A 25,682-nucleotide genomic window follows, 5' to 3' on the forward strand; every position below is an offset into this window, starting at 1 on the left:
GAAACCTTAAAAACTATTAATACACTATAATGATTTGGCCTGAGATCTTTTATGTTTTTTTGGTTCATTAGGCTATACAATGTGGGTAGCCCATCCCCATAGTCATTCAGCTTCAATCTTAATAATTTTTATCTAAATAGTAAGAAAACCCAAAAATAATGCATGCATGGTTTGCACTCGGTTTGGTTCAGTCTAATTACAAATGTCACATTGCTCTTATGGGTGCAAGTTGGGGGAAGGGTTAAGTTGAGGATCAACCAGAGCCCAACCCAAAGTCTTAAAACTTGAGCTCAGGCTTGGATTAATTTAATTATAACTAAAAATGGTAATATATAGATTAATTTAATTATGACTACAACCAAATTTTATATATTTAATAATATTTAAGTAACATTTACAAAAAACAAATTGGTTTTGTTCTTCAACAAATTTTATAGATTCTCGTTCATCATTGAAATGAAATAAGCAGCTAGATTTTTTTGTTCTTCCGATCTTTCAAAACAAATTGGTTTTTCCCCTGTTATAAGCTCCACAAGTACCACTCCAAAGCTATAAACATCACTTTTCCCTGTTAGTTTACTGGTGTGGAAATACTCTGGGTCCAAATATCCAAAGGTCCCTCGGACTAAGGTGGTTATTTGAGTTTGATCCATAGGAAATAGCCTTGAAGCTCCAAAATCAGAGACTTTTGCTGTAAAACTATCATCCAATAGTATATTTGCAGATTTGATATCTCTATGGATGATTGGTACAGAAGTTGCAGAGTGTAGATAGGCCAATGCACTAGAGGTTTCTGTTGCAATCCTCAATCGATCATCCCATGAAAGCACAGAGATTCTGTTTTTATGAATGTGCTGAGAAAGAGTTCCATTGGACACGTATTCATAAACTAGTAGAGGAACTTCAGTCTCTAAACAACATCCCAATAGCTTGACTATATTTCGATGGTTAATTTGTGTAAGAATAATAACTTCATTTATAAATTGCTCAATTTGGCTCTTATCCACTATTTTGGATTTCTTAATGGCAACTATTCGATGATCAGGTAGAATGCCTTTATATACTGTACCTTGACCTCCTTGACCAAGAATGCAATTCTCATTGTAATTAATGGCAACTATTCTTTTCCTTATAATCAAGTAGAACAATGAACTACAGATGATTAAAAATGGCAATTACTTACTCAACTAATGAAAAAAAATGGCAATTAGCTAGTTGACAAAGAGTCAACTAGAATAAGAGTCAATTAATGAAAAGTGCAACCACTTCCATCTCTTCTCCCATCGACATAACTACCCCTTGGACAAGAACAGTAGTAAGATCCTTTTGTATTAGTACAGATGGCTACACAAAGATTGCTTTTTGGATCCTCACACTCATTTACATCTGCCCATGAATAAAATAAATAAATAAATAAAGCATTAGCTCAAAATTACATGTGCAGCCCGAATTGATTTACAACCTTTCAACCAAAACTAAAGAGCCCTGTATGTTCCTTTTTTGACCCATTACTTTATTCATGGTGGCAAGTTTCATCCCAAGAAGTCCTCGTATAATAGAGTTTTGATATTTTTAAACTGAAAAAGTAAAATAAAATAAAATATTGCATGGCTATTGGCTAGATTAAATTCACATCTCCGCCCCACAGCATATCCCCACTGTGTGTTAAGAATATCTCCTGATGATAGTATCAGTCCTGATGATGTCATCATTGGGAGATGTTTCCAATACACAGTGGGGATGTGCTGTGGGGCGTTGTGGGTTGGAGATGTGATCTCGGCTAGATTCTTATACTAAATTGATTTTAGGATTAATTGAAAATCCTTATTGGGCCAATGGAAGTGAGGGTTGGTCTCCTCCCCCACAAGGGACTGTCCCACAATGCCCCACAGCACATCCCCATTGTGTATTGGGAACATCTCCCGATGATCATCGGTTCTGATACTATCATCGGGAGATTTTCCCAATACATGGCGGGACTGTACTGTGGGGCATTGTGGGGTGGCCTCTTGTGGGGAGGAGATGTGAACTCATAATCTGTTCTAGGAGTCGGAAAATCAGTATCCCTTTGCATAAGAATGCTGTTGATTCGTGGTATAGTTTATGGGATGAGAGCAGCATTTCTGTGCTTCTGGCGGCTCTAGTGAAGATAAGACTAGTGATCCTTCTTCCCATATCAATGTCAGTGTAAGTAATGGCAAAAAGTAATTGAAGAAGCTCTTTCAGAGATTTCTTTGTAGTTATTTGTGCAAAGAAAGATGAGAAGAGAGGTTCTTTATACCTCTAGACAAGGTTTTTAAAACCGATTTGGAGAACAAACCCTAACTGGTTCTTAGGTTAAACTGTCTGACCGTCTGAATCAAATGGTTGGTCCATCCTCACGAAAAAATAAAAATATTTAAAAAATAAAATAAAAAAATAAGAAAATGTTAATCCATTGAATGGTTTGAACGGTTCAACTGCCCAGGTCAGCGGTTTGTTGACCAAATCAACGTTTTTTGCAAATGTCTGGTTTTAGAAAAAAACAGAACAAATCACCTGACTAGTTCCCAGTTTTTCCGGTCCGACCGTCTGGTCCAGTCCGATTTTGAAAACTATGCTTCTAGAGACCGGGACAGAGGAACTGCTCCTCACAGAGCACGCCTCACACCGACCACACAGCATGTTTTAACCGTGCATTGGGAACACCATACCTTGGGTGCTATGCTTTTGCTTTTGTTTCTAGCTATTTAAGTGCTATGCTTTTACTTATAGCAGTTTTGGTGGAAACCAAATCAGCCCCCCACAACATCCCACAGCACATCCCGCCGTGTATTGGGAATATCTCCCAATGATGATATCATCCTTCTTGGTATTATTATTGGGAGATGTTTCTGATACACGACGGAGATATGCTGTGCGAAGTTGTAGAGGCAGTTTAGTGGGGGCTGATTTGAACTTTTGGTTGGCTTTTCTGGGCGGCCTGTACTTATTTTTCACTGCTCCCTCTTTATAAATTTTACATTTTAATTAGCAATAAAAAAATTAATAAGGAACCCTTTTCCTAGTTAAATTTATATTGTAAAGCATAACACGTTAGAAGTGAAATCATACCTTGGCACCCATTGGAAAGATAAGGATTCCCTTGATAACCGTCCACACAATAGCAAAGATATCCAGGGCCATTTGTAGAGTTAGAACAGTAGATATTCTCCCCACAAGCATTATCGGCCTTGTCACTTTGTGCTTCCTCACAAGTCTTATTCCTAATTGCCCAGTCGAGAACTATCGGAACTCTCACCCCAACATTTACAAGATATTCCTTCTCATTTCTTAAATTCCATAGGTAGGGTGCATTTGAAGTGAACCAGCTTTGGTCAGAGAGAAAAGCGTAGCTGCATTTGCTGATATTCCAAGTGTAGGCATAGTTGGTTCTGTTGTCATACATTTGAAGCTTCAGAAAAAACGTATCAAGATGATTTGGTATTGCAGTTTGACAACAGCCAATGCCACTACAAGATAGGTCCGTCAATTGCATGCCATATGGACAGAATGAAATGCATCCACTCTGGAACTTCTCAGCATAGAAATCAGACATGATGCCTAGTGTGTTACATCCGATAGCCGTGAATCTGTTTCTGGTGTTGGAGAATCTGTATGCGTTTGGCAATTGGATGTTTAGACTGTATTCCTTTAACCTTCCGCTATTTTCCTCATAACAACGGATAGCAGCCAGCATGCACAAGGTAAGTTGGCCTTGTAGTGATATATTCAAAATGAATCTCTCAGCATCCATGAAAAAATTATGGCCATACAATTCCAGTTGGGGAGGGTCAGTGGCATTGTTGCAGAACAACTTAAATTCATCTCTGAAACAGGATGGATCTTCTCCCACCAGACCAAATGGGTAAGGGATGCTAATATTCCCACATTTGTTTTGGCAGCCAGGTTTTGTCCAGAAGGATGTCGATGCTGTTATTGTCAATATTATAGATCACCGTTATTCGATGTAGTAAGATGCAGTGAAGCAACATTTCAAATAGGAGGAGAATGTAAAAGAAACTTGTTCAAAGAAATAGAAAAAAAAGAAGAAAATTGGATGATAATTCACTAATATGAGAAGACTTGTAATACGAGGCAATAAGAATGGAGGTTCATGTTATGGTCACACCAGCCGACAGCGCACTGCGGCGCAGTCATAGGCGCAGCACGCACCGCCAGGCAGCAGCGTGCACCGCACGATAGCATGCATTGCGCACATGCCTGGCACCACACGGCAGCGGCACCATGAGCCGTGCGCACGCACTGTGCGGCAGCAGCGCTGCGCACACGCACCGCGCGGCAGCGACACCATGAGCCGCGCGCACGCACCTGGTAGCAGCAGCAGAGTGGGGTCCACACGACAGCTCATAGGGGTAGGCCCACCCTTATCTGGACACGTCAAGCCAACTCGCCGCCAGCTTATCTTATCCCTTATCCCTTATCTTATCTTTATCTTATCTTAAGTAAGAGTGAGTTACCATTAGGAGTATGTAACTAGGAGTTTGAGTTCAAGTTGGAGTTTGAGTTTAATTGGAATTTCCTTCTATAATCTCCTATTTAAGGAGCTACGAATTGAAATACAGGGATTCAGTTTTTTGCAGTCAAGAAGGAGAGTAAGGAGAGTTCGGGTGATCTCTTAGACAAATAACCCCAAGGGAGAGTTCGGGTGATCTCTTGGACAAATCACCCTAAGGGAGAGTTCGGGTGATCTCTTTTGACAAATCACCCGTGACGCGATCCTACGCTCGGGCCCATAACAGTTCACTCACCTAAAAAGAAAATTCTCTCATTTCTCTAGAAAAGCTAAAGGCTTCTCAAAACAAAAGAAAGAACTTCATCCTCTAATTTGAGATCACAAGGTTTTATATAGAAAACAAAAACTAGCAATTGGAGCATTTAATGTAAGATTAACCCTTCAAGCATTTACTAAACCTAGCCCAAAGAAACCCACTAACAAACTAACCATTAGAAGTCCACTAAAGAAACCCACTAACAATTAATAAGTTTAAATGCAAGCCCAATTGTTTCCTCTTTTAAAACGGTATGGTGCTTCTCAGGAAATGGACTTGAGTTGCATCCAAATACAAAGTATTTCCTAATTTAAAATAAATACAGTACCTACTGCTCCCTGCCTCAACTTGAGACAGATAGCGGTCAGATTCACCCTGACCCGCACCCAACCCAACACTAAATCAAGACACCCAACAATACCCAACCAACCCAATGGGGTTGGGTCAAGGAAGGCTCTCCGTTTAAGCCGACCCAATGACATTATTCCTGGATCAAATTTAAATTAGGCAATATTTGCTATTAAAATATAAAGCAAATCTTGTAAACTCATACCTTGGCATCCCTGGGGGAGATAAGGATTCCCAAGGTAACCTTCCATACAGTGGAAAATGTATCTAGAACCATTGTCGGAGTTCGAGCAGTAGGTGTTGTTCCCACATGCATAACTGGCAGTTCCTTGCAGCTGACCAGTCGAACACTGGAAATACAAAATAAGCCCTCTTGAAAACCTTCCTTTGAATAAATTGATAACTTGGATGTTCTAATATCATTTAATAAATAATCTAGTTATAAAAGATCAGGTGTTGGATTGAGTAGACTGTAATAACTTGAATGGCTAATTGATCCGATTATGCTATCTTTTCTATTTAAACAGTACTGAATCAAAAGAGATCTTTATAACTGAATTCCTACCTTTGCATCCATCAGGGAGATAAGGATTCCCTTGATAACCTTGCATACAATGACAAAGATATCCAGGGCCATTTGTGGAGTTAGTGCAGTAGGTGTTACTCCCACAAGCATAGCCAAATCATTTTGCTTTGTGCTTCCTCGCAAGTACTCTCATTTCGAATTGCCCAGTCAAGTACCATCGAAGTTCTGAACCCAGTTTGTATAAGGTATTCCACGTTATTTCTTATGTTCCAGGGAGGTAACATTTGTGAGGTGAACCAATCCTGATCTGACAGAATGGCATACGCGCATCTACTGATATTCCTTGTGTTGGTGAAGTTGCCATAACTTCCTATATGTATGACTAAAGAACTCAGATCCTTGGGTATCGTGGTTTGGCAGCATCCAAGGCCAGAACAAGATGACCCCGTAATTGTGGTATCGTTCAAGCATGATGAAGTGCACTCGACATAGTAGACCTCCTTGTTGAAGTCGTACAAAATGCCATACATATCGCAACCAATACCAGTGAATCTGTTTCTGGTGTTGGATACCGGGTAGGTATTTGACAGTCTAAGAGATATGTCATATCCATTCAAGCTTTGGTTCCCTCCCATGTAACATTTGACAGCTGCCCAAATGGAGGTTGTAAGCTGACCTTGCAACGATTTGTTCAGAATGGGTAGGCCGCCCTTGGTCCGTAAGGGAAAGTCACTAGAAGTGTTGCAGATCAACTTAAAATCTCCATTGACGAAACAGTTTGGATCATCTCCAATGCCAAAAGGGTAGGGGATGCTAGTGTTCCCGCATAGCTCTGGGCAGTCAGGCTTTGTGTGAGACAATGTCGATGCTGCTGCCTCTGCCTTCATTACCAACATCCCTATTGAGATGAGATAAAGCAACATGGGCCGAAGCATTTCCTTCTTACTGTTCGTCAACAAGATCATCGTTTTGTTCCTGCACGAAAGAGGAAAATAAAGCTTCTGGTTTAATTACTGGACCTCGCAATATGGACATAGGAACGGGCCGGACTGTATCCACCCATCCAAAACCCATATTGCAAGCAATATAAATATATAATATGCCTGGCTCATTTGTTTAATTACCAAGGTATCCTTTTCAGATGTGCGAGAAGGCCCATAAGATAGGAATGGGTCTGTTCAAGAGTTATTGCTTAATTTTATGACAAATTCAAAGGCCCATAGTATAATGTTTTCTTGGACATGGGGCCGTGGCTTTAAAACTCCTTGAGGTACATAGGTGTGCAAATTGGTTAAATTTGGATCACCTCTGATCGGATTTTTCGATTGTATCGGATTTATATTACCCACTATTCAATCTGATGTGTTATATATTTATAAATATATCATTTATATTGTATTTTTATAAATTTGTTATATTATTTATTCTTTTTATAAAAAATATGTGTATATATATAAACATGATTTTTATAAAATGTAGTTACCAATTAATGACTATTAATTTTGAATAGTGCCTCTTAATCTCATCACCGTTGAAACATCAAAAGTCAAAACCGCTCTTCTCAAACCACACGAGGTATGAGCAAAGTGTATCTTTAAAGTGTCTCATTGGCTGCACACACGTATGCACATGCGTGCGCACGTGTTGCATGATAGTAAGCCTCTATACTCTCCTCTTATATTTCTAACAAGTGAAAATAAGCTCATATTTAAAAACTCAAAATAAATTTAATAATTTTTTAATGTATGATAAATTGAAAACTGATTTTAATAAGAGAAAAAACGGGACAAAAAAGAGAATTGATGATATATAGATTCAAGCTTTTGACACCCACATTTATGAGGTCTACTATTTTAGCAAGGCTATCAAGTCCTAGTTTTGGCTCCATTAATCTGGAATCGTCAATGTTAATAAATCCCAATTGTTAATTAGATTCCCACTGTTTACTAACCATCTCACCCTTTGCAGAAGAACTTCTCACCCAATAAGATCACTCCTCTAGTCCTAAGGGCCTATGGTAGGCAAGGAGTCCCTAAGGATTTTCCATGCCAATTTTGATAACAAACCTAAATTGAAAGAGTAAAGGTCCATAAAACTTATTCCACCTTCAGCTTTTCTTTGAGAAGTCTTATCCCAACTAACCGATTTTACAATTCCCCACTACCTCTCCACTAAAAGGCTCTATGCTTCTTAACCAAATCTATGCATAAAGATTTTACTGAAAGGAAGTAGAACATAGTATAAGTAGAAATGACATTAAGAAGATTCTTTTCTTGCAAGTGATAAATACTGACTCTTGAAACCCAAGGTTTTTCCGTCAATACTATCAATTAGATGTTGAAAACATTCTTTGATTGACCTCAATACTATTAATTAGGTGTTGGATCTTTTATTGTTTTAATGAAGGCAATGACCATCTCTACCTTTGGCATGGGATGACGCAATTTAATTGCCATTTCCTGTCACTTATATGTTAGTTTTAGAAAACGACCTGGAAATAGAATTGATTTGGCCACCGGTTTCTGAGTCGACAGTTTAACCATCCACTTCATGCCTGTTCTAACAAAAAGAATAAAAAATAATTAAAAATAAAAATGGTAAAAGAATATTGAATGAGTCAATGATTCGACTATTCAGGTCAACGGGTTATTGATTGATTTAACGGTTTTTAGTTAGGGATTGGGTTTGAGGTAAAACAGAACCGATTGCCTGAACGGTCCGATCGTCTGAATCAATGATGATTTAAAAACCATGATATGCATAGTCAAGAAATGTATCCCTTGACTTTTGCACTCATAGCTTCTAGGTTAGCTCGATCTAACACTAATTTCATATTATAAGAAAAGTGGTATAAAAAAGTTTTGGATACATAAGAGGTGGCATGGAACACTTGGGTTCTTATTGTCACTAAACATGATGGGAAGAGGCTAATATGAAGACTACATGTGAAGGTTGAATGTATTTTGTGGGATAAGTTGAGAAGCTGAATTGGTGAAGACAAAGGAGTGGTGAAATAGTTGTGATGGGTGCAATAGATGTCATAAAGGGAGGAGATGCAAAAGTAGGAAAGAATATCGGTGTAGTCAACTATGCATCAAATTGAGCTAACACTTCATCAAATCTCTCTTGAAGTCTAAGATATTCATTGTATAGGATAAAGGCCAGCAACCTGGGACTCTATTAATGAAGAAGCAATCAAATTCATAGGCTGAGAGGTGTTAATAGGATCATTTTGAAAAGAATCTTGTTACATGACAGGAGCAACTGATCTAGTCACTATCTATGAGTCACAGGCTTAAAGTATCCTTTATACATCATGTTTGAACGAAAACAAAATAAAAAATAAAAAATAAAAAGAATCAAATAGCGATCCTGGGGATGAGAGATATGGGGAATCAACCTCATTTACTCAAGTGTAGCTTCTTAAAAGACAATGTGTTACTCTCAGCAACTACGCCAGTATCATGGGCACTATGGTGGGTCTCTTCTCAAATGGTTGTTGGAATAGTTCTAATAATACATTAGTGATTGCGACATGTACCCAATATTAGTCAATAGGAAATACATAATAGCGCACTATGGTGGCGCTAGACATAAATTATCCATTATTTTATTATTTTTGTTAAAATAATTAAAACTAATAAATAATAAAAAAAGAAAATGTAAATGATTCCAAATCCCAATAGTTTAAGTTTTTCTTTTTTATTGTTTTTATTTTTAATTATTTTGACAAAAATAATAAAATAATAAATAATTACTGTCTAACGGAATAAAAACATTTGGATGAAGGTGAGTTAACTGATAAATGTGTCACACAACTATTATGTATTTATTCATTGTACTTATCTAAAGTGCCTACTACATCTGGACCCCGAGATGATGGATTTAGATCACAATAGCCTTAATACGTGCAACAGCTACATGCAAAATTTAGTAGTTTTGGAAAAGGCAGTAATTGTCATGGACATTTTTCGCCAGGAAATAATCTATGGCCGATTGAACCTCCAGTTTCGTATATGATTGGTAGGTCCAATCATGGTGGCAACTAATAGAAATTGATTGCAAAAAAGTTTTCGATCTATGTTAGGAAAATGTATAATCTGGTTTAAACGGTTCGAGCTTGTGAGATCGCTGACCAGAATTAGGTCTCTCCCCTCTTAATGCTATTAATAGATTAAATCCTAAGATCTTGTTCAGGACTGTCTATTAATAAGAGAAGCAACCAAAGAGCTTGTTTTGGTTGTCGAATAATACGAGTAGAGGTTGGCTGTTAGAGCTTGTTAATAGCTATAACCAATTTATTCATAAACATATGAACCTATCCTTGCATCGATGATCAATGATAAGAATGAAGGCTGAACTAGTCCCTTCAACCGGAAGCTATCTCCCATCAATTTGATCTTTGCTTTCTGTTATTTTCTGCTATTTTCTTATTTTCCTTAGCTTTACAACCTCCCTTACTTCGTTTAGTTGGAAATAAATCCACCCAATCTCTGTGGAGACGACCTTGCTCATCACTATCTATAAATTATTAAACCAGAGCAAGACTATTTATCTTTGGTTGGATTCGACACCCACCAACTATGTATATAGAGAACTTGTCTTGGCCTAGTGTTCTTGGGGGGGCAGAGGAGACTGCTCCTGTGGTTCAAGCAGAGCCAAGCTAGATTGATCCACTCACGAGTTTCCTGCTACACAGGACCCTCCCTACAGATTGTAATACTGCCAGAAGGGTAGAGCGTCAGGCGGCCAAATACATCATGATAAAAGAATGGCTGTACCAAAGATCTTACACGCTCCCCTACCTGCGCTACTTGTGACCTTTCGAGGCCAAATACTCATGAGGGCCTGTGCGGTAGACACTTGGGAGGCAAGGCTCTCACCCAAAAGGCACTATGATAGGAGTACTACTGGCCAACAATGAAGGTAGATGCGATCGAGCTCGTTAGAAAATGTGACATGTGTCAGAAGCACACCAACATCCACCACCAGCCCGCCTCCGATCTAAAATAACTTACCAACCCATGGCCCTTCACACAGTGAGGAACTGACATACTCGGTCCATTCCCACCAGCGATGGGGCAGAGAAGGTTCTTAGTGGTGGCAGTCGATTATTTTACCAAGTGGGTTGAAGTCGAGCCTCTCGTGAAGATCACAGCTCGGAATGTGTAGAACTTCTAGAGGAGTATAGTGTGCTACTTTGGACTACCCCGAGTGCTGATCTCCGACAATGGTAAGCTGTTTGAAGACATTAAATTCTAGAATTGGTGCAAAGACATGGGGATACAGCAAAATCTCACCTCGGTGGCGCACCCTTAAGCCAACGGCCAAGTGGAAGTCACGAACAGACCCATCCTTCGTGGATTGAAGGCGCGCCTAGACCGAGCAAAGGGGTTATGGGTAGACGAGTTACCCGGTGTACTATGGGCTTATAGGACTACGGCGAAGACTACGACAGGCGAGACTCCCTTCAACCTCACCTACGGCACCGAGGCAGTCATCCCTACCGGGATCGAGGTCCCCACCCTATGTCTAGAAGCGTACGACGATAAGGCAAATGAGGATGAGCTACACACCAACATCGACCTACTTGGCGAGGTATGGGACCTCGCATACATTAGGATCGCGGCCTACTAGTAGAGGGTAGCTCGGTACTACAACGTCAGAGTCAAGAAGTGGAACCTCTGTGTCGGAGACCTGGTTCTTTGTAAGATTATGGTACCTGAGCCCGATTGGTAAGCTTGGCCCAAATTGGGAGGGACCCTACTGAGTAAAGTGGGTACTCGGGGAAGGAACGTACGAGCTCAAAGCCCTATAAGGGAAACAAGTACCTCGAGCATGGAAGATTGTCAACTTGAGGCAATACTACCTATAACTACCAAGCTAAGTGGACTGTAAGTCACTCCAAGAGCCTAAGGGTCAAAGTGTCGAGCAAATGGGAGACCTTGGCATCATATAAGAGCTAATTGCTTCAGCATGTGTAATGCCAAAGGCACGGGTAGCTCGGGTGAGAACCAAACCTCAATAATTAACTCAGGCAAGGATAGGTCGGGCATACGACCTACTATGTTACTCACATCAGTGTACATTGTGAAACAACCCCTACTAAGTAATAAGAGATAGTTCGGGGTGACACTAGTTGAGGGATCCTACTTTGGGCACTTAACTCTAATTAGTTTGAATAAGATGCACTTCAGTAAAGGATCAAAATGCACAACACTTTGCAAAAAAGGACATTTCATTCTTTAAGTTTCTTTACAATGAGCATATTTTGTACGATACAAAAAAAAAAGAAAATCGATCTCGTAGGCTCAATATGTAGGGACTGCCCGAATTACTTTGGGGACCCATCCTCTCTACTCAGGGCCTCAACAGGAGCTTCCTCTTCACCACCCTCCTCTTCGGAGTCCAAGTCTTCAGTGGCCTGGTTGGCGATCTCCCGGGTGATTTGCGAGGTGGTGATGGCGCTCACGTCCAGTTGCGGGAACTCGCACCCGATGAGGAACCGGCTTAGCTTGAAGCCCTTGTGGTAGGCCTCTTCTAGCACCTCGTCGAATTCGTTCAACCTAACGTAGTCTTGGACGGATTTGACTTTGGTCTCCTCAATGGCTTGGGTGAAGATCTCGGTCATTCCTTCACATCGGCCTGAAGATTCTCCACCTTGCGCTCTAGGGCCACCTGACTTGCTTTCAAGGTAGCCACCTCCCGCTCCAAGGACGCCTTGTCCGCCCTTAGAGAGACCGCCTCCTGCTCCAAAGACACCTTGTTTTCCTTCAAAGTGTCCACCTCATGAAACAACCCCTCCTTCTTGTTCATCAGCACCTCGATATAAGTCCTTTGAACTTGGGCGCCGTTCTCCAACTTGTGAATTTATCCACAGGCTAGTCTCAGCTCGGTATGGGCTGCGCGAGCTGACTCTTCAGTAGCTAAAGCCCACTTTAGATGCCTGTCAAACTAGAGGGTCAAGGCGTGCACGACGGATTTCACCTGCCAAAAAGAAGTCAGTCAGCACCATCAAAAATCGCAAAAACGAAGGGGGGAGAGGGAAGAAACAATATGCACCACAATGGAGTGGGTAGATGCCCGAGCTTCAAGTTGGGCAGGCATGTGATCGGCCCAGTCGGCGACCTCCTCCGCATAGACGGTCCCCTTGCTCTTTCGAAGGGTGCACCGTGGGACAAGAATGCTCCGGACAGCCCCCATCACTCCCTGAGTTGGAGATGGTTGTCTCTGGCATAGGGGCAAGCTCAGAGGCAGGTTCTGGATTTGAAGCTGCCTCGTGCTCGGGCTCCATTGCTGTCTCAGGCTCCCGAACTGACAGATTATCTGGCTCCAAGTCCATGATTGGAGCCTCAGACACCTCGAGCTTAGGAGCCTTTGGGGAAACGGTGCGAGCTTTTTTGGCAGCTCGCTTCTTCTTCTTCATTCTGTCAAAGAGGTTCCCTGCCTGGAGCTTGTTCACCCTAAGATTGTCTTCCATAAGCCTTGCAAATAGAAGCTCGGCATTAGAAATTGTTAAAAAGAACTTTTGAATGAATTGAAGCTAAGTAAAAAATGACCTACCAGGACTCAGGTCGGCTTGTACTAGCTTGCCCTCAGCAATAAAGTCCCTGTAGTCGAACCCGAGCTCTGCCCAAGATTGGAGTGTCTCCCTTGTCTCCTTGTCTAGCCTGACTCCGATGTTTTGGATGACCACCCTCCACTAGGAAAGGAAGGGCCATCCTTCGGGACTTCGGACTATGAAGTAGTCCTGCTTCTAGGCCGGGACCTTGCTCAGGAGCTTATGCATGAGCTTGAAGCCCGAACAAGGGGAAAGATAGTAAGCCTGCCTGTGCTCTAGGAGAACTCCGGTGTGCTTCTTGATGGACAGGATCGAAGAGAAGATATCTAGGTCCAAGGGAGAGCGTAGTCAAAACAAAGGGAGATCGTCTCGACCACATTGCGTATCGAGTTTGGGTGGAGCTGGTCAATGGTGACATTGAAGTGGTTTAAAACTTCAATGGTGAGAGGGTGGAGGGGAAGACAAAGCCCGACTATGACTTGCTCCCTGAAAAGCAGGATCTCGTCAAGACTATAGGTGTACTCCCGGGGCAGGTTGTATTGAAGGATGAGAGACCGAATTCTCTCCAAGGTCATGGTAGAGGGACTGAACTTGTTTGGCATCCGACCTCGGTGAGAGGTGGATGCCTGATGGCTAGAGGCCTCCCGCGCCTTGTGGGACTAGACTTCGATTGGGTCACCCTGAGCCGAGGTACCTACCTCGGGCTTGTCTAAAAGATTGTCAAAACTAGACATCCCGAACAGAAGAAATGAACTGAAAGGAAGCTAGGGGAGGACTCACCAAAAGAATGCAACCGAAGTAAGGGACTTGACGAACTAGGAACCCAAGCTGGGGACCTTTAGGCGGGAGCTCAAGATAAACGCTAAGTGAACTTGTGGTAGAAAATGACCCAGGACCCCCACTATTTATAGGTTCTATACTCAGGCATCAATCGTCAGGATCAAGATGATCCGACGGCTCTCAAGAAAATCGGCTACACGACCCCTGAGGTGAAAATAATTTAGTGCATTTCTTTGACGCCTGTGGAGTCTATAATCTTGTGGCATCCGCGCGTGAGCTGTACGCGACTCAGGTCACCCTTGATTGAGCCACACAGTGAACTGATCTGACCAATGAGTTGCCTAGCTAGACAGCCCGAACTCCAAGCCTAATCCACCTGTCATTCCATGAACTCCCTGCACTGGGTCAAGATCCCTAGCACGGGGAGTGGGGGGCAATTGATGGGGGCTGATTTGGCCCAACCTCGTAATTAGGGGACACTTGGACATGGTAGCATGATAGAGTGGCCGCAACTCGGTGTAATGGGCTCGTTGGGGCCCCGCCTGACAGTTCAGTACAAGTGGCAGTTCGGTATAAGTGACAGCTCAATACAGGGTGGTATTCCAATCACTCCGATCTAAAGCTCCCCCAAGTTGGGTCCACCCCAAGCTAAGGCTCTCCCGGGCTAGATCTACCCCGAGGTAAGAATACTTCGGTAACAAGTCACAAGATCGACACCTATATGTGAGCGATAACTTAGGAATGACAATTCGGATTAGATAGTTCGAGTACCCCGACCTGCCGACCTGATAGCTACCCTTAACAGCTTCCCAATCTTGTGGAACTACACTTCGTAACGCCGAGCATTACCTCCCCACCCGGTCCAAACGAAAGTGATTAACGTTAGTGGATAACGTTTACCCCTAAGTGGCACACTCCATCATAGCAGTGATTTTGGGACCGTTCCACAAAGACCGCGAGGATCCCATTAAATAAAGACCCTCCTTTTAGGGCCCCAAGGTATTGTGCTATCCACACTCTTATCTCTCTGCATTTCTCATACTTCTTCGCTAAAGATCTAACTTGATCGTCGGAGTATTCCTGCCAGGTGAGCTCCTCGGGAATTCTTCATTGCCTTGTTCGTCTTAAGTGTTGTCCGTCTCAAGTGTAATTCTTCATTACAATTATCAAACTTCAAGAAAAGTTTCAACAATAACCAAAAACTTCAGGGAGGTTTCAACAATTTACCCTAAAAATAAAGAAAAGTTAACAAGGTAAAATTAAATAATTGATAAATTACATATTCATTTATAAAGAATATGTTGGAGTCAAGTTGGGCAATGATGTCAGTACCTAGTTGTCACTTTTGTTTTTCTGGCTGCAACTCATTAGTCATTAGATATCTATTCTGGGAAGTTTTTAGTAATAAAATAAAATTTATTAAAATGAAAAAAAAAACAAGAAAGAGCTATACGAATAACAAAACAATAAAACCAACCAAACAATAACAAAACAAATGAAAATCTTCCTAAAGTTTTGTTCAGCACTATTATGGTCATGCGCTTCTTTCCTGGTTTCATGAACAATCCTGAGAGCAAACCCAAACTCTCATGAGAAGTGACACCACTTTTATGTTCAAATAAGTGAAGTTACACTATATGTTCCATTATTTGACTAATTTCAGAACTTCATTAAGAGTTTAACTCAACCTCTCTCATCATAACGGATAGCACTGTTTATATTGTGATGGGAAATTTCTCAATGTTAGTGCTAACACTCACATTACTATAAATTGTTGTTACCCATTAAACCCAATACTGATGGTTTTTTAGTTCAGGTTGGGTTACCATTACAAGTGACTAAGTAAAGGGTTTTAATCCCATCTCTTTAGTTGTCATTCTCACCAATTCTCTGGCCAATCCCTTGGTAAGAGGATCAACCAAGTTTTTACTTGACCTCACATAGGTTATAGAGATGACTCCATCTTGAATTAGTTGCCTAACAAATTCATGTCTCAGACTTACCATTGTAGGTACCACTGTAGGCTCTTGACAAAGTTGTCTCACTATCACAGTAAATGGAAATTGGAGGAATAGGACTAGGCCAAAGTTTTATATCCAATAATAAGTTCCTAATCCATTCAGCCTCTTTTCCAGCAACCGCTAAGGCTATGAATTCGGATTCCATGGTCAAGTGAGATATACAAGTTTGTCTCTTGGATGCCCAAGAGATCGCACCACCACAAAGAACGAAAATCCATCCAGAGGTGGACTTGTTATCTCCATTACTGTTAATCCAACTTACATCAGTGTACCCTTCTAGTAAGGTGGATAATCACAGTAAAATAAGCCAAGTTTCAATGTTCTCTTGAGATACCCAAGAACTCTCCCAATTGCCTTCCAGTGCTCTGCACTGGGATTACTTGTAAATCGACTAAGTTTACTTACTACAAATGCAATATTAGGTCTAGTACAAAGCATAGCATACATCAAGCTTCCTACTGCAATAGCATACTCAAGTTGTGCAATTGCTCTACTAGTATTTTCTACTAGTTTTATACTAGAATCATATGGGGTGCTATATTCTTTAAACCCTAAATGTTTAAATTTCTCAAGTACTTTCTCGATATAATGTGATTAGCTTAATGCATAGCACCTACTGTGCTTTTTAACTTTTATTCCCAATATGGTATCTACTTCTCCTAAATCTTTAATCTTGAAGATAGAGGATAAGTAGTTTTTAGTTTCATTTATAACAACCATATTTGTACCCACAATAAGCATATCATCAACATAAAGACATACAATTACTCCATAATTTTCAGTGAATTTTTAGTAAATGCATCTATTAGCACTATTATGTTTAAAACCAAAAGCTAGAATGCAAGAATCAAATTTCGCATGCTACTGTTTAGGTGCTTGTTTTAATCCATATAGTGGTTTAACCAATTTACAGACTTTCTTCTCATTTCCAAGAAGAATAAATCCTTCTAGTTGTTTCATATAAACCTCTTCATTTGAATCACCATTTAAGAAGGCAGTTTTAACATCCATTTGGTGAACAGATAAGTGATAAATGGATGCTAATTCTATGAGTGTACTAATAGAAGTTGTTCTATCCACTGGTGCATAGGTGTCAAAGTAATCAATCCCTTCCTTTTGACTAAATCCTTTGGCCACCAATCTAGCCTTAAAAGTTTGTATAGTTCTATCAGTGTTGTATTTTCTTCTAAACACCAATTTACATTTTATTGGTTTTGATCCTGTAGGCAAGTCTTCTAGTACCCTTGTGTTATTTGACATTATTGAATCCATTTCATTATTTATAACTTCCTTCCAAAATGCAGCATTTCTAGAGGTCATGGCCTCACTGTAGGTTTTTGGATCATTTTCAATGTTCAGGACAATTGGTATCTTATTCAAAATCTTCTCTCTATCTGCCTCAACCAAAAATACAATTGATTGAGTAGAGATAAAATCTGAACCTAAGTGTTTCTCTGTTCTTTGTCTTTGACTTCTTCTAGTTCCTATTGTAGGTATTACCATAGTGTCATTTCTTCTTTCAATCTCATTACTATCAATAGGTATTGAGAACTAAGTTTCTCTCTTAGGCTCTCTGTCATTTTCTGTAGATTCAGAACACAGTTTATTTTCAACTAATTCAATATCTCTAGTTACAATTATTATGTTGGACTCTAAGTCTAGAAGCTTATAAGCTTTGCTATGTTCTGCATATCCAACAAACATACCTCTCTTTGCTCTAAGTCCTAACTTGGTTCTTTTAGGATCTGGAACTCTATAATATGCTAAGCACCCCCACACTTTTAAGTATGCTAAATTAGGTTTTCTTCATGTCCATAATTCATATGGGCATTTGTTATTAATTCTACAAACAATTCTGTTATGTAAATGGTAGGCTGTTAGGAGTGTTTCCCCCCACGGGTTTAAGAGTGCATTAGCTTTTAATAACATGCAATTTATCATTTCTGTAAGTGTTCTATTTTTTCTTTATGCCAGACCATTCTGTTGAGGGGTATAAGGAGCAGAATACTGATGTACTATTCCAAAAATCTTCATAGAAAGAATTAAACTCATTTTTAAAGTATTCAACACCTCTATCACTTTTAAGGATTTTAATTTTCTTTTATAGTTGATTTTCAACTTCAGTCTTATACAATTTAAACATATCAAAGGTTTCATCCTTAGTTCTCATAAGGTAGACAAAAGTGTACCTAGAAAAATCATCTATGAATGTTATAAAATATCTCTTACCTCCTTTATTTAATACACCATTGAGTTCACAGATGTCAGAATGAATTAGTTCTAGAAGTTGAGAATTTCTCTCAACACTAGGGAAATGTTTCTTAGCCATTTTAGGTTTTACACATATCTCACATTTTTCAGTTGATTGATTACTGTAATCAATTATACAAAGTTTGCTCATGTTCTTTATGGATTTAAAATTCAAATGTGCTAATCTATCATGCCATAAAGAGAAGGAATCAACAATATAAGCAGAATTTTTTCCTTCATTAATACTTAATTTAAACACACCATTACAATCATATCCCTTTCCAACAAACATCCCATTCTTGGATAGGATTAGTTTATCGGACTCAAAGACAACTTTGAATCCCTTCTTACAAACAAGATTTACTGAGACCAAGTTCATTTTAATATTAGGAGCATGGAGAACATTCAGGAGAGTCAGTGTCTTTCCATAGGTGAAGTTAAACTCTGTGCTACCTCTTCTAGCAACTTTGGCACATGTTTGGTTTCCCATCTATACCTCCTGGCCATCAGTCACTTCTTCATATGTCTTGAACAAGGACTTGTCCTTACAAACGTGGACTGTGGCGCCTAAATCAAACCACCATTTAGAAGACAATTCTGCCATGTTGACTTCAATAATCATGGCAATTAGATTGTCTTCTACCATGTATGTAGACTTGGTTCCGCCTTTCCGATGTCGGCAAACTCGGGCATGTGCCCCTTCTTTCCACAAACATAGTAGGATCCTTTCTTATTATTACTCTTCTTGAAGTTCCCATCCTTCTTCTTTATTTGTAATATAGGGTTAGTCTTCTTTGATTCGTTTTCCACAAAATTGACATTAGAGTTCAGCATACCAGCCAGGGTCTTATCCCTACTATCACTAATTCGAGACTCTTCTTCAATACAAAGGTTTTGCTAAATTTGCTCCAAGGTAAGTTCTTCAGCCTTGTGCAGAAGCTTCTTCCTGTAATCCTTCTAAGAGGGTGGAAGTTTGGCAATGATTGGTCTCATTTGGAAAGATTCAGGAAGGATGATGTCAAGGAATCGAATTTTGTTGACTATCACCTGTTGTTCATGAACTTGATCTAGTATGGGTTTATGGTCGTCCATGGTGAAGTCAAAGTATTCTGCAATAAGATACTTATTCGTACCTACTTCTTGAACCTTGTATTTAAATTCTAGGGCCTTCCCGATTTCTTTTAGAGATGTAAGTTCCTTGTAGAAGTTGTAGAGTCGGTCTAATAAGGCATTCAATATGTGTCATCGGCACAAATGTGAGTCATCTTCTTGTTTTGCTCTTTCCTTCTTTAGTTTTTTGGAGTTTTTGTTAGTGGGTTCAGGAAGTGCTTGCAGATTCGGGGTCCAGCAGATAGTATAGTTTTAATGTGGTAAGAAAGAAGATCATCTTGTCTTGCCACTAACTAAAGTTTATTCCATCGAACTGGTCTAATCGAACAAGATCTTGATTGAAGTGATACTTGCTTCTGCCTCCACTGCAGAATAATGTTCTAAAATTGTTGGAGATATGGGGTCAATATAACTTTGGAGGAGAAGCTTTGAAGCGCATCTGAAGACACTGTTTTTAGAACGTTATTTGCCCCCACTTAGTTTCACTGAGTTTGCTGTTGGATTACATGCAAATCCATTCCCAAGATACAACAGAGCCTTGGGCGAGAATTTGCAACCAGCAAAGTAGAAGAATCTCTAAAGAAACCTTCTGTTTGACTATAGCAGACCGGACTGAGAAAGAGAGAGAGAGAGAGAGTGAATTTCAAAATTGTGTGTTTTTGGAGTCTGATTCATGCTTCTTAAATAGTTTATGCAGAGGTATGAAGAAAAGGTAGGTGCTAGTTTAAAGAAGGCACCTTGAATAGTTACAATTTCAAACATTTTGGCTATTTAAAAAGTAGTTAACAGTTAATGACTGTTAACTTTGAATTGTGCCTCTTGATCACACCTGATCGAATCTTGATCGTTGATCTCATCAACGGTGATCAACGGTCAGCATCACACCAAAACATTGTGCCTTTTGATCACCCCCAGTTTTTTAAATTTGATCAACTGCCTCTAATTCTGGTAGCTCAGCACCATTATCTAATTAATCCTCCTCTCCTATATGGTGATTAACGTAGGGGTGGAAATTGGGTGGGTTTGGGCTTAGGTTGAGTTTCAATATAACAACCTATCTAATCCGTCAATTCATTAATGGCCTATTTAAATAAAGTTAAATGGTTTCACCTAAATCCGTCTACCGGCCTAAACCGTTAACCATATAGTAACTTTAGTTTTAAGAAAATAGCTTAAAAGCTAAAACCAACTCATTTTTAACAACTTGGCGGTTAGAGAGTGGACTTATAATTTTTAACAACTGCTTATGGTTGAATCCATGTTCTCATCCTTGTCAACTTATAATTTCACCATATTGTACCAAACAATGGATCATTTTGTCATTAGAGAGTGGACTAGATACAAAAGTAAGCTTTACTGCATTTTCTTGCAAAAAGTGTTTGCTTCTAGATATTCAAACATGAAATAATTCTCTTGTAATCAGCTTCCTAAGATTTTATACTTGGTACAACATGAAATGAAATCTTATTTTTCATAGAAGAAAGTAAAGCATTATTTTCAATGTGCTTTTGTACATTCACTGGATCTCATACATAAGATGAAGGAAATCTACTAATAAAATATATAAATAGTTTAATGAAGATGATCAAATCATTATTTCAATATTGCTACAGTGATAGGAAAAGAACATTAGACCTAAGGGATGTCCTAGATTATTGCTCAACGAGGGAAATTCATGGACAATATGATATCTCTTTGCAAAGAAGACTGCTCAGATGTATCACCAACATGATAGAATTCTGAAGGTTCAGATAATAAGCTCACACTCTCTTCCTCTATCGGTTGAACCCATGGTTGTTTTCTCAACCTTTTCAAGTTTTGTAGCTCCATTGCAACTTCTTCCATAGTGGGCCTTTCTTCACCTTTTAGACTGAGGCATCTTTTTGCAACCTTAGCAACTACACAAAGTTCCTCAACATTTTTCTCATCCACAAGTCGATCTTCAATTAGTTCAAAAAGACGATTTTCATTCATTGATGAAATGAAATATGTAGCCATGTTTCTTTGTTCTTGTGGTCTTTCAAAAGAAAGAGGTTTTTTACCTGTTAAGAGCTCTACAAGAACCACTCCAAAGCTATAAACATCACTTTTCTCTGTCAATTGACTCGTGTGGAAATATTCTGGGTCCAAATATCCCAATGTCCCTTGAACCAATGTGGTTATTTGAGATTGATCCATAGGAAGTAACTTGGAAACTCCAAAATCGGAATTTTTTGCAATACATTTTTCATCTAATAATATATTTGTGGATTTGATGTCCCTATGAATGATTGGTATAGAGACTTTGGAGTGAAGATAGGCAAGTGCACTAGCAGTTTCTATTGCAATCCTCAATCGATCTTCCCATGAAAGCAAAATGACATTGTTTTGATGAATATGGTGAAAAAGGGTTCCATTGGAGATATACTCATAAACCAACAGAGGTACTTCAGTCTCTAAACAACATCCCAAGAGCTTTACCACGTTGCGATGATTAATTTGAGTTAAAATGACAACCTCATTTACGAATTGCTCCATTTGACTAGAATCCATTATTCTAGACATTTTAATGGCAACAATTTGATGATCAGGAAAAATGCCTTTGTAAACCGTACCTTGTCCACCTTGGCCTATGATGCTTTCTTCATTATAATTTTTGGTTGCCAACTTTAACTCTTCGGTTGAAAAGATTTTCAAGAGCTTTGAACCTCCATTAGATAACTGTTGTTGTAAAAGCAAACCACCATTTTGCTCAAAGTATTTCTCTTTTAATCTCATGAGTTTTCTTTTCCTTATGATGAAGTATAACCAAGAGATACAAATGAGTAATACGAAGATGCAAAGGCTTATACCTGCATACAATATATGTCAATTATTAGTTAGTGAACAGAATATCAAGAGAGAAATGGTCATACAATATAGTCATTGTTATATTGTAATTTTCTCAAGGAAGAAGGTTTCATAAATTGACTAATAACATGGCCGTTTCTCATAAAAAGAAAAAGGAAACTTGGCATAAAACTTCTAGAATCCATGCAGATTTTCTTTTTTCACTGTTGGTTTAACCCCTACAACATCCCCTATATATACGTACATACATACATATTGTGTATATAATGGGATTGGCTGAATATCTATTTGTTGATCAGCCTCCTTTTTATAGTTGCTATAGTTCGTTGTATCTCTCTCTTAGTTTTTCTTTTATAAAAATCTTCTTTTATTACCAAATATGTATAATAGATCCCATAGAATGAACATGAGAAATCCATTGTTCATGTTAATTGATGTATAATAGTTCGTTGATCAGCAGTTTTTTCTAGCCAATTAAACATGCAAAATACGAGAACCGTCTTATTTTGCTAGCCAAAATCTTGTTTGAATGTGAAATAGATCATCAAGTAACAATATTTCTAATTCACTTCCAGACTTCTAATCTAGAAAAGGAAATTTGTAATCAGCTTTTACAAAAGAAGAGCTCATAGACAAATCCAATATATTATGATTAAATGTTACATATTATGTTCTATAAAAATTATACTTTTATATCATATGGCATCTCACCAAATGTTGGGTAATTATTGGTGAGAAGTTGTGTTGTAAAAATAATAATCAGAAGGTAGGGAAATTATCAATGAACACTTTGTAAACCAAAATGTGACAGTGTTGCAGAATTGTTGTGTCGAGACTGAGAATTGCAGAGGAAAAGAGGGTTGAGTCATACCATTAGGCCACTCTCCTTAAACCACATTTGCCCCTACAAGCAGCCGAGTAAATACAAATCGGTCGTAAAGAAGGAACAGCCCACAACTACTAGTAGATGTGCACTCGTTTATCAAACCCCCACGAACCACTCAAAGATAATGCTTAGACATAGAGACAATTGATAGAAAAGGAAAATTGTGTTATTGTGTGCACTTATATGTATCCAACACTTTATTTAAGAGAGATGTATCTCTCAAAAACAATACACCTATTCGAAGAGACACAAAGAGGAAGAGATACGAAGAAAAACATTTAAAAAAGAAAATTTAAATTTAAATGGACAAACTGGTTACAAACCAAACAGTGAAAGAGAAAAATGATAGGGTGTGGCATACCCACACCCCACCCTGGCCCAATGTGATATATAGTGTTTTCCACTTATGGGTTCTACATATAGAGGAAACAAACCTACTAATATACTCAATTTTATCTCTTTACCAAATAATGTGGGACAATAACTCTTTTCTTACATGCAAGAGAAGAGAAGAGAAGAGAAAAAAGACCACCAAAAAATCAATGAGGTGAGATTCATAAAATTTTGAATCACAGTTGCATTCAATGTGGTGTTGTGTGTTAAAAGTGCAAAATATAACTATCATGCATACAGACCATCTTTCTTACCATCGCCATAAGTACCCTTTGGACAAGAGCAATTGTATGATCCAATTGTATTAGTGCAAGTTCCTATGCAAGGATAATTATTTGGATCATTGCACTCATTTACATCTGGAAAGAGAAAGACAATAGTCAAAGCATTAGCAAAAATATTATAAGTGTTGGCATATTTCGAAGACCTTCTCAAATCACAGATTCATATTGATTTTTGGATTTATTAGTAACGTTTTAATCGTCGTTATAAAATGAACGTAGTACTAATTAAGCAAGGGTAATGGCATGTAGACTTTGGAGGGAGTGGAGTAAAACTGAAATGATTCAAGTGACAGTATTAATGGCTAAACAGAATGGCTAAACATGATTCATATAACTGATCCAGTCAAATTGAGATAAGGCTTAGATGATGATGAGTCAAATAGAAAAGTATTAAATTAAATGAGAAGGTTAAATTATTCGATTATAACAGGAATCATTAGAATCTCATGGAAATAATATCATATTTATCAGCACCATGTTTATATTTTGATGACTAAAATTTATGATTCATGTATAATTTTGGGCTAGGCTTATAGTAGTTCAAGCATAGCCCAAGCTAAAATTGGACCCTGAAATTGATCGTAGTGTTGTCTCTCACAGCCTATACATGTAAATACTGAAGGAAAGGAAGAGAATATAATGAATTAGTACCTTGGCAGCCGTCGGGGAGATAAGGATTCCCTTGAAAACCTTTCTTACACTGGCAAAGATAACCGGGGCCATTTTTGGAGTGTATGCAATCGGTATTGTGCCCGCAGGCATAGTCAGTGTCTGTCCCTCCTTGTCCTTGTGCTTCCTCGCAAGAAATGTTGTTTCGAATTGCCCAGTCCAGTACTATTGGAGTTCTGAAGCCAACGTTTACAAGGTATTCCACCTCATTTCTTAAGCTCCATGGATAAGAACCATTTGAATTAAACCAGTCTTTGTCGGCCAGAAAGGCCATGCTGCATTTGCTCATATTCCAAGCAGAGTTTGTGGTAGATAGATTGCCAATACTGTGAAGTGATGCCTCAAATGAAACAAGATCTTCTGGTATTGCCGTCTGGCGGTATCCGGTGTCGTTACAGCGTATATTGGTCTTGTCCGTGTTACAATGACATAATGAAACACATTGGGACTCTTGGTCAGTGGAATCAGACATAATGGCAAGTATGTTACAACCAATAACCGTAAATTTGTTCCGGGATTTAGAGAATCTATACTCCCTAGGAATTTTGGTCTCGTAGCCTCCTCGGCTTCCCACCCTGCTCTGATAATATATCGAGGGGTATCGGTTCTCCTCCATATCACAATCGACAAAAGCCCGATAGGAGAAAGTTAATTCGCCATGTAGTGATATGTTCAACACAATTTTATCACCATACTCATCACTGTCGGGGCCATACATCATCAGTTGCGGACGATGGTCAGTGGCTGTATTGCACAACAACTTGAATTAATCTCTATAACAGCTTGGATCATCTCCAACGAGGCCAAACGGGTATGGAATGCTAACATTTCCGCATTTTCTTTGACAATCTAGCTGCTTTATCTCTGGAGATTTTGGTAAAGCAACGTCATCATCATCAGCTGTTATAAAATTAGGTAAAGGAAAACAGCCAATGCATTTTTTCCGTTTTTTTTTCAAGAGGTATTAATATTTTTTTTCCCGGCAATCTAAGTCTACAGTTCTAGACTTTATACATTAACTCCTTGCAGTTTCTACAGACACACCACCATATATGGTTTGGCATCGACCCCTTTCATGAACCCCATGTCCTTCCACGTAAACTCTAATCCCATCACTGGTGACCTTTACTGCCACAAAACCCTCCTTCGAAATACCTAAATCTGCCATGAAGAGGGATTAAGTCTAACGAGAAGGTCCTATTCCAGGACCAAGC

The 25,682-nt window shown here is 39.1% G+C and overlaps 2 protein-coding genes across 2 annotated transcripts; both read right to left on the reverse strand.

Annotated features, from left to right (window-relative positions):
• Positions 1-431: 431 nt before the first annotated feature.
• LOC148852242 (wall-associated receptor kinase 5-like) lies at positions 432-5,796 on the reverse strand. Its single transcript, XM_088945762.1, has 4 exons — positions 5,725-5,796; positions 5,365-5,509; positions 3,094-3,951; positions 432-1,078 (listed from the first exon to the last, which is right to left on the reverse strand). Exons 1-4 carry the CDS (start codon positions 5,794-5,796, stop codon positions 432-434), a joined length of 1,722 nt encoding a protein of 573 aa, XP_088801888.1.
• Positions 5,797-20,945: 15,149 nt separating this feature from the next.
• LOC148852243 (putative wall-associated receptor kinase-like 16) lies at positions 20,946-25,018 on the reverse strand. Its single transcript, XM_088947588.1, has 3 exons — positions 24,451-25,018; positions 23,770-23,874; positions 20,946-22,238 (listed from the first exon to the last, which is right to left on the reverse strand). The coding sequence occupies exons 1-3, from the start codon at positions 24,938-24,940 to the stop codon at positions 21,067-21,069; spliced, it is 1,767 nt and encodes a 588-aa protein (XP_088803714.1). The 5' UTR covers positions 24,941-25,018; the 3' UTR covers positions 20,946-21,066.
• Between the last annotated feature and the right edge of the window lie 664 nt (positions 25,019-25,682).

Source organism: Nelumbo lutea, chromosome 5, assembly GCF_056320005.1.
Source record: "Nelumbo lutea isolate HS-2025 chromosome 5, American lotus-T2T, whole genome shotgun sequence".
NCBI lineage: Eukaryota > Viridiplantae > Streptophyta > Magnoliopsida > Proteales > Nelumbonaceae > Nelumbo > Nelumbo lutea.